The following is an 8,407-nucleotide window of genomic DNA, read 5'->3' as shown; positions in this document are numbered from 1 at the left end:
ATAAATATGAAAACCATATGAGAAGAAAACTAATTTTTTAATAGTAAACCCTATCATTTTTACAAGATCATGCTTTTGCGGTGAAAGTGGATTCTCTCATGTTAAAATTTGGAACTAGCGAGTAGCGAATGTGTTAATTGCAAAAAAATCAAAGGGATAAAACAAATTCTCAACTCACTCTGTCTAGACATGCATATATTTCAGAAAAATGATAGTTGCACTCGTAAGTGCGTAAGCGCAACGCAATTAATTTTAAAAAAATGAATAAATACAAGATCTACTTAAAAACATAATGATTTTTTAATTGTAAACTTCACTCTTTTTTAAAATTACTGCACGACACATGCGCACTCTACGACTATATGTAGCATTATTCTATATTTCTACATCCAAACAAGGGTGGATAGGCAGTCGCACTACATCATTGGGAGTAATTACATTTTACTCCCTTCAAATTTAAAACATAAGTTATAATTTATTCTCTTATTAAGTTCTATATTCCAATCTTGCCGCCATGTAAAGCTTATTTGCTGTGATTTCTATGAACCTTCTAACTTCCCAAATTCCATGATTTACACCCAAAATCAGAATTAGATCAGAAAACAGAGATTCTAACCAAAATCAGAATTAGATCAGAAAACAAAGATTCCAAGCAGAAATATGTCTATATTTAATGCTATGATAATCATTCATCCATGGTTCAAGAGAAACACACGAACCTATTTTCACACAGCACTGTAATTGTAAAGCATTTCGCGCATTAATTTCTATTTTCAACAATTTATCATTGCTAGAACTTGCCGCAGGGGACAGATTCTCTAAAACTTAAAAGACTTTCCCATCATCTTCTGTTATGGCCGGCAATGGTATTAATTTAACTATGGGGTTTTAAAGAGGGTATAACCAGAAAAGAGAGAGCTTAAGGCAAAGGCCACAAATGCAACAAAAGACAATCCCACAGATGCACTTGCCATTTCAGGAAACTTGTCTTTACCCCAGTTGGATTGCCAGTCATAAACTCTGGTGGCTGCCGATGATGAGGCCGATATCAGAAGGTAAGTCAACACCTGCCATCACAAACAAGAAGCCCAACATTTTGCTATGCAGATCAGTACAGTGTTCTTGGAATGAAGACACAAACACACTCTATTATAACACCTATATATATATATGTATAAATCCTTATAACAGATCTTCAAGTCAGACCCCAACCCAAAAAAAAAAAAAAAAAAAAAAAAGATAGAGATCTTCAATGGATAAAGAGGCCTGCTAATTTTTTCCCTTTGATATATCATACATATATGAGTTAAACTAGAAAATGACATGCTGCATAGACTTTATGAGTTCTAGAAGCTAGAGAGCCAACAATTATGTCACATTCACAATTGGAGTGGTATCTTAATTATCTCTATATAAAAGCAATACTGGGTTTTTGGTGTAAATCCTGACATTTCTTTTCTTTAGATAGAGGTTACTTTCTTCCAAGAGAGAATTATAAAACAGAGAAACTATAATATGAGAAAGCAGATGTAACATTACCATGGAAAAAGGCAGAGAAAAGGTGGCCAAAAGATGGAAGAGAAAAGTCAAATCAATGGGGTCCAAGTTGAGTGAATTGGGCAAATTCTCCGCGGGACCATAGTGGCTTAAAAACTAGGTAGTTGTGGGATGTGAAAAGCAGGAGTCCACATCCTCCATTGGCCAAATGCACCGGCTTTTTTAAAGCTGTGGTCCCAATAGCCTAATTGCCATTAATTCATACTTAAGTCTATCTCGTGTCTATCTTTCATTTGATCCCAGTTTTTTAGTCAGTAAGATTATCCCAAAGACTAACCCCAAAATAAAGGAAAAAGATTTTCTCTGTTGTTATTTGAATTTGGAGTCTTTTGAGTGAGAAAGATAAAGATAGTCCTTATAATATTTACTGTTGCGCATTAAATAAGTAAAACATATTATACAGATAAATTCATGTGTGATTTGTCTATCAATCGACCTTCAATTTTTGCAATAACTTGAAAGAGAATTTGTCCAAAACAGGATGTGCACAAAAACATCAGTCAAAGGTTAGATACAATAATGGAGTCCAAACAAAGACTTGCCTGATCCATAGAGAAATCGAAGTAATACCGGAGATGGTGCCAGACTATGTGTTTCCCGTTGATGAAATAGTTGACCAGATCATATGCTTGCAGCCCTGAATATGCAAACCCTACCACATTCACAGCCATACAGTACCTGCAATCACATTTTAAATGAAAACATATTTGACTCAAATTACAAACCTCATAAAAAATGACACTTACCTGAACTCTTTGTACCGTTGGAAGGAATCGAGAGCCCAACCCTGATTCTTGTCAGCCACCATAACCGAAAAAGAGATCAAGCAAAACACGAACGCAAAAATCCTTAACCACAACAACGTCTTCTTCACCATGTTGTCCCTTCTTGCCCTCCTCAGAATCGACAGATTTGGTCTCAATCTTCGGCTACCACCGCCGCCATCAGTACTAACACCACGGCTATTACTGCCAGCCTCAACTTCTCTAGCTCTGCTGAAGCCATCTTGGGCTCCTGGGTCCACCTTGTCTAGCACCACCGTGTTGGTCCAGAACGACCGGTTCGCCACAACTGCCGGTGGGGTATCCGGGGCGGGTGCGGTCGAGCGTTTGAGTTCATGACTGTGGGAGGAATGATCGGAGGAAAGCGAAGACGGTGAAGACGAATCCAATGGTGCTGATGAGGGTTTGTGGTATCGGTGGGATTGAGGAGGTGGAGAGCGGGTGGTGGGTGGTGATGGGTCTGAGATGGCGTGCTTTTCTTGTGCTTCCTGTTCTTCTTCTGATTTTTGTTCTGCTTTTTTCACATACTGGGCATGCTTTTCTTCTTCTTCTGCTGCTGCTGCTTCTTTGTCTGCGCGTTTATCTTTGTCCATTTCTTGGTTTGAGTTTACTGAGGCAGGGCTGCAAAACGATGACTCGGTAGTTTTTTCACTTCTGACACGAATCCAGTCTTCCCAAAATCAAAAGCTGAACTTCTAAGTGAAATTGACTTCTCAAATTAAAAAACTTCTGAAAGCACGTCGTTTTCCATTTTTTCGAAGAATATTAAACCTTTTAATTACTTGCTAGGAAGGGTAATATATGTAAGACAAATGCTGCAAAGTGCAATCAACTGAAGCGCGCGACGTGTTCGATGGAAAAGTTTTACTTCTCATCGTTCGGATCTTCGATTAGGAAAGTAAACACATAAAAAAAGAGACTGATGCTTCATGTTGTGGTTTTCACGCAAATGCATCGGTGGTGGGAGGGATGAGCTAGGATGTCATGCCAGACGGAGGCCCAAAATCTAATCGAAATGAAAAAAAAGTTACTTTCAAAGAGTCGCTGTCTTAACCGACTACAGCAATTATTTAAGAAAGCGGGTTTCCAGCTCATTCGCCCATAAATGTGGGCCAAATCTGGTTTAATTTTGGTCCTTAAAATGATCCAAAACGAAGATCATGTCCATCCGATATAATTCGGAGCAAATTAACTTGTGCTGTTAATTATAATCTGCAGGACATCTTCGTGTGCTTCGCAGTAAAGGCAACTTGCAAGAGAGGGTGGATGCGTTCTTAACGTCATGCAAAGACATTATGTATCATCATTTATTTGATATTACGTCAATGATAATTAAAAGGATGATAAATTGTATTTTTCTGCCATAATAGTCCCTTGTAAACCAAATTCTTGTCACCAATACTGAGTCCTTTATTATATATCATTGTTATGATTAGAAAGAGCCACAAGCCTTGAAGCCTGCTGAAATTGGGTACTAGTAGGATTCCAAGTTCAGATTTGGTTATAGCACAAACTGGCTGAGGCTGAGGCGAAATGGGTGAAGACACTGAGAACGGTATCGGGTCTGGAGGTCCTACCAAAAGTCCCTACAGATTCACAAGAACCAGTTCTATTTCACTTTTGGAGAAACTCTAATGTGTCATCTCCTAATTGGGTGGTGTAAAAGGTGTGAATACACCAAATCATGACTTCTATTCTGATAAGAGGAAATAAATTTAATCATTTATATTTGTACCCACTTCCGTTACATAACTCTTGAAGGTCTATGCTACTTGGGATAATTTTATCCCTCCACCGTAGGATTATCTCCATGTTCGGTTGTTAGTCGACAAGGAAACTGATCGAAATGGCCCTCCACTCCACCAGCAGGTGTCAAATCGAAGTGAGTAGTGTCGATCGACTCGAGGTGGCAATTGGTTGGTACCTAAATATGAGCAGCATTTGAACAATTTCCCTTTAAAGGATAAAAAAGGAACCATATATTATAAAGGATGACTTCTGCTTTTTACTCCAAATGGAAAAACACTAAAATGGATAAGAAAAAGTCTAAAGATAGGCAAAACGCTGTTCGCCTCGTGCATGACATCCACCGTGTTTAATGCTTGGATAATATTAGGAGGTGAAGAAGTATGGGCAGTTCCGACTCATTGAGACAGAGCCCGACAGCCAAAAAGTTGGTATTGACGAGTGGGTTTTCTTGTATAAAGCTAGCCAGTGGCTTCTATTATTTCTTCCCAAAAACACAGTCATCTAGAGTGTGATCAGATCGAGATGGGTATGACTAGTGCTGCCATGTCTGCGCTTAAGACTTTTGCTTCCTCTGGGAGTACACCACTTTCTTCCACTTTCAGTAGGCACCTTCATGTAAGATTAATTCCCTTTCGGTTTCAAATTTTTATATATTTATCATCATAGTTACCATGGCTTTTGAGCTGTTTATCGGTCTTCCATATGGTACAAGTTGCATGTTCTCAACTAATTGCTGGTCTTAGACAGTACGTACGTTAAGTTCCCATGTTTTGTGAGGTACTGGTGATGTGCCTCTGTTAACGTACATGAACAGGCTTCTGCTGGAAGCAAGAAAATCGTTGGGGTGTTTTACAAGGCCAATGAGTATGCTGCCATGAATCCCAGTTTTGTGGGTTGTGTGGAGGGAGCTCTGGGCATTCGTGAGTGGCTCGAATCACAAGGTCACCAGTACATCGTCGCCGATGACAAAGAAGGACCAAACTGTGGTAATTAAGTTTAAATATTGACTGATATTATAACGAGAACTAGAATTGGCGTTTGTTTTGAACATTGCTATTATTCTTCATATTTTTACTTTCTTTGAATTTGTGCGTGTACCTTTATATATATACCCCAGAACTTGAGAAACACATTCCGGATCTCCACGTCCTCATTTCTACCCCCTTCCACCCGGCCTACGTTACGGCAGAAAGGATAAAAAAGGCCAAGAATTTGCAGCTTCTTCTCACTGCTGGGATCGGCTCTGATCATATTGATTTGAATGCTGCTGCTGCTGCTGGATTAACAGTTGCAGAGATCACTGGAAGCAACACCGTCTCTGTTGCAGAAGATGAGATGTTGAGGATTCTCGTTCTTGTCCGGAACTTCTTACCTGGACACCATCAGGCTATTAGTGGGGAATGGAATGTTGCGGCTATTGCTCACAGGGCTTATGATCTGGAGGGAAAAACAGTTGGAACTGTTGGTGCTGGACGAATTGGGAGGCTTTTACTTCAACGTCTGAAGCCTTTTAACTGTAATCTCCTTTATCATGATCGTCTCAAGATGGACCCTGAACTGGAGAAGCAGATCGGGGCAAAGTTTGAGGAGGATCTGGATGCAATGCTTCCCAAATGTGACATAATTGTCATCAATATGCCCCTCACTGACAAGACAAGGTATATTGAATCTCTTGAAGGGTGGCTCCTTTAAATTTGTAGCTTATTTAATCCTTCTGCTGTTGAATAATATCATGTTTTAAATCTCACATACTAGCTCTATCATTATATTGGATTATACACCAAAATTCAAACTTACAGGAATTTTGATCTTGTGACTCAGAGGGTTGTTTGACAAAGATAGGATTGCCAAGTGTAAGAAGGGAGTTTTGATTGTTAACAACGCTCGAGGAGCAATCATGGACACACAAGCAGTTGCTGATGCTTGCAATAGTGGACAAATTGGAGGTAAAATCTATTATATATAGATGAAGAAAACTATCTAGCACAAGCAATTCTTTCCCTTTTCTTTTTCTTCTTTATAATGGTTTCTGATGCCATGAATCCATATTCACCAAGGACATCTAACATGTCCAAAATTGGTAAAAGAAGGGATTTTTTGTCAATCTCCTATGATTGAGAAATGGGTTTGTTCTGTTTTATGATTCTCCAGGTTATGGTGGCGATGTTTGGCACCCGCAACCATCTCCAAAGGACCATCCATGGCGTTACATGCCAAACAATGCTATGACCCCTCATATTTCTGGTACCACCATCGATGCACAGGTACTACTACTACTGTCTTGTTGTCTTTTGAGTTTCCATTTCTTTGTTCAATTTCCTCCATATATAGATCTCGAACTTCTTGAGTTGGAGGAATTTATTGCAGCTACGATATGCTGCTGGAGTTAAGGATATGCTTGAGAGGTACTTCAAGGGTGAAGAATTTCCTGCACAAAACTACATTGTGAAGGAGGGTAAATTGGCAAGCCAGTACCAGTGAAACCGTACGTGCAGCTTGCTAGTTTGCTGTCTGCGAGGCATATATGTGTCTGCAATAACATAAATCCCTTTTGGATTTTACAACCTTTCTTCTTGACTTCATATACCATTGGTGTAAAGATATGAAGAGAATGTAACTTCCAGTGGGTTTTGAAAGAATAATTATATGCAAGCTGCAAGGTTTAGTTTTATTTCGTACCATAAAATTTTCAATTTTCGGGCGAAGTGAATCAGATGATTCATACAGGACAATTACTTAAAAGGATGAAAATTCATTTCAAACTTGGTTAAATTCATCCAATAAAAATGTTTATTTGTAGATAGTTATTTTTTGTTAAAATGACTTTAATCTCATTATAAATAATTCGTTATAAATACTCATTTTTCTTATAACGTGATAAAATGAATTGGGAGAAGTCGACAGTGAGATATTCTCAAAGTATTCTGTAAATAATAGTGAAAAATTAATGAAAAAGTAATGATAGAATATTAAATAGTAGTGAATTGTAATAAAAAATAATAATAAATAGTAGTAAGATATTATGAAACTAAGCCGGTTAATGTGAAAATTAAAGTGTGTTTTTTTATTTTTGAGTTGAAGTGTAAATTAATCTCGTTGATGATCTATATGGGCCTCTCATTTATGTAGATACATCTTATGCACAGGAAAAGTAATGATTTTTTTAGTATTTGCCTACTGTATGAATGGCCTGCATTTTTCGCATTATTGGGCTTGGGCCCGAACCCTACTGGCCCAAGTAAAACGAACCAGGTTCCATTAAGGACTACAGAGAAATAGGCCCAATCTACCGATTAAGCCCTGTTGTGGGAAGAAAAGTGTCTTCAGTGTGACTGCAACTACGCCTCCGAAATGACTAACCAGAGATCCCTATGCTAGGAACTTTTCTCAACAAAAATAACATAAAAAGTTGCGACGAAGAAAATATTTTATAGAAATAAACTTATACACTGATTTTTTTTTTTATGTGATACGTTAAATCTATTTTATAATAAAAATAATTTTACAATTCAATCTACCATATTAAGTTATGTCAGTGTGTAAATTTACTTTTACAATCTCTTTGTAACTAAAACATTTCTATATACAATATATATGTTCAAAATTTGAAACACCTCATTCCCCAATAAAATTATTTTTAAAATTTTTGAGGAACTAGTGTGCTAGTAAACTTGACTTAATAATTTTTCTTCTTAATAAAGTGCCAGCGGCATGATACAAAAGATTTCATAAATAAATGTCACTTTTTTTAAGTACTTAAAATTCAAAAGAGAATCTATGGAAGTACTTATTTAAAATCAATAAAGTATCATGTGCTTATCAAAATAATTTATTAAACTACAAATCATAAAGCTATCATAACATAAACTATCTAGGCCTCTGCCTCGTCTCCTTGGGCCAAGTCCTATCCTGCAACTTCATTCTCATAAAACTTTTCACCTAGGGAGGTTAAAATATAAAAACATACAAAAATGAGTTGAATACTCAATAAGCAACACATCATACTGTAAACATAATAAATATAAGATTTTTTGAAAAACTTACATACTCATAAATACATATATAAATATCATGATCATAAACATGAACTTGTTTTTCACTTGTTATGGGCCGATGCCCACTATTGACCCCTTTGAGTTAGGGTTAATGAATATAAGTAGATTTCGATTCCGCCCGTGGCTGCAGGTTGTTGAATCCATACATAAGGAAGACATACTAGATGCACTACCAGCATGTACAACCTAGCAATGCAATATGCCCATAACAAATAGTACCTTCTACATATCAAAACATAGGTCGTTACATATCTTATCATTCAT

The 8,407-nt window shown here is 37.3% G+C and overlaps 2 protein-coding genes across 3 annotated transcripts; one reads left to right on the top strand and one right to left on the bottom strand.

Annotated features, from left to right (window-relative positions):
- Window positions 1–646: 646 nt before the first annotated feature.
- Window positions 647–3,325, bottom strand: LOC108997163 (CASP-like protein 4A3). 2 transcript variants are annotated; one of them, XM_018973321.2, is made up of 3 exons: window positions 2,304–3,325; window positions 2,100–2,235; window positions 647–1,067 (listed from the first exon to the last, which is right to left on the bottom strand). In XM_018973321.2, exons 1-3 carry the CDS (start codon window positions 2,930–2,932, stop codon window positions 879–881), a joined length of 954 nt encoding a protein of 317 aa, XP_018828866.1. In that variant the 5' UTR covers window positions 2,933–3,325; the 3' UTR covers window positions 647–878. The 2 variants fall into 2 exon arrangements, with proteins under 2 accessions (XP_018828866.1, XP_018828867.1); XM_018973322.2 differs by having other exon boundaries at window positions 958–1,067; window positions 2,128–2,235; window positions 2,304–3,297.
- Window positions 3,326–4,474: 1,149 nt separating this feature from the next.
- On the top strand, window positions 4,475–6,762 carry LOC108997022 (formate dehydrogenase, mitochondrial-like). The gene is made up of 6 exons (XM_018973102.2): window positions 4,475–4,703; window positions 4,903–5,074; window positions 5,206–5,746; window positions 5,910–6,034; window positions 6,240–6,352; window positions 6,456–6,762. Exons 1-6 carry the CDS (start codon window positions 4,611–4,613, stop codon window positions 6,567–6,569), a joined length of 1,158 nt encoding a protein of 385 aa, XP_018828647.1. The 5' UTR covers window positions 4,475–4,610; the 3' UTR covers window positions 6,570–6,762.
- The last annotated feature ends 1,645 nt before the right edge of the window (window positions 6,763–8,407 follow it).

The sequence above is a fragment of the Juglans regia genome, chromosome 10 (assembly GCF_001411555.2).
Source record: "Juglans regia cultivar Chandler chromosome 10, Walnut 2.0, whole genome shotgun sequence".
In the NCBI taxonomy this organism is placed as follows: Eukaryota; Viridiplantae; Streptophyta; class Magnoliopsida; order Fagales; family Juglandaceae; genus Juglans; species Juglans regia.
This window is presented reverse-complemented; position numbering and strand designations above follow the sequence as displayed.

Bases quoted from the DNA above. Each gene is read 5' to 3' on its own strand.
- LOC108997022 (XM_018973102.2), top strand. From the start codon at position 4,611: ATGGGTATGACTAGTGCTGCCATGTCTGCGCTTAAGACTTTTGCTTCC. The intron at 5,075-5,205 runs GTAATTAAGTTT...TATATACCCCAG, and splicing joins CAAAGAAGGACCAAACTGTG to AACTTGAGAAACACATTCCG. The intron at 6,353-6,455 runs GTACTACTACTA...AATTTATTGCAG, and splicing joins GTACCACCATCGATGCACAG to CTACGATATGCTGCTGGAGT.
- LOC108997163 (XM_018973321.2), bottom strand. From the start codon at position 2,932: ATGGACAAAGATAAACGCGCAGACAAAGAAGCAGCAGCAGCAGAAGAA. The intron at 2,236-2,303 runs GTAAGTGTCATT...ATGTGATTGCAG, and splicing joins CAACGGTACAAAGAGTTCAG to GTACTGTATGGCTGTGAATG. The intron at 1,068-2,099 runs GCAAGTCTTTGT...TTGTGATGGCAG, and splicing joins TCGATTTCTCTATGGATCAG to GTGTTGACTTACCTTCTGAT.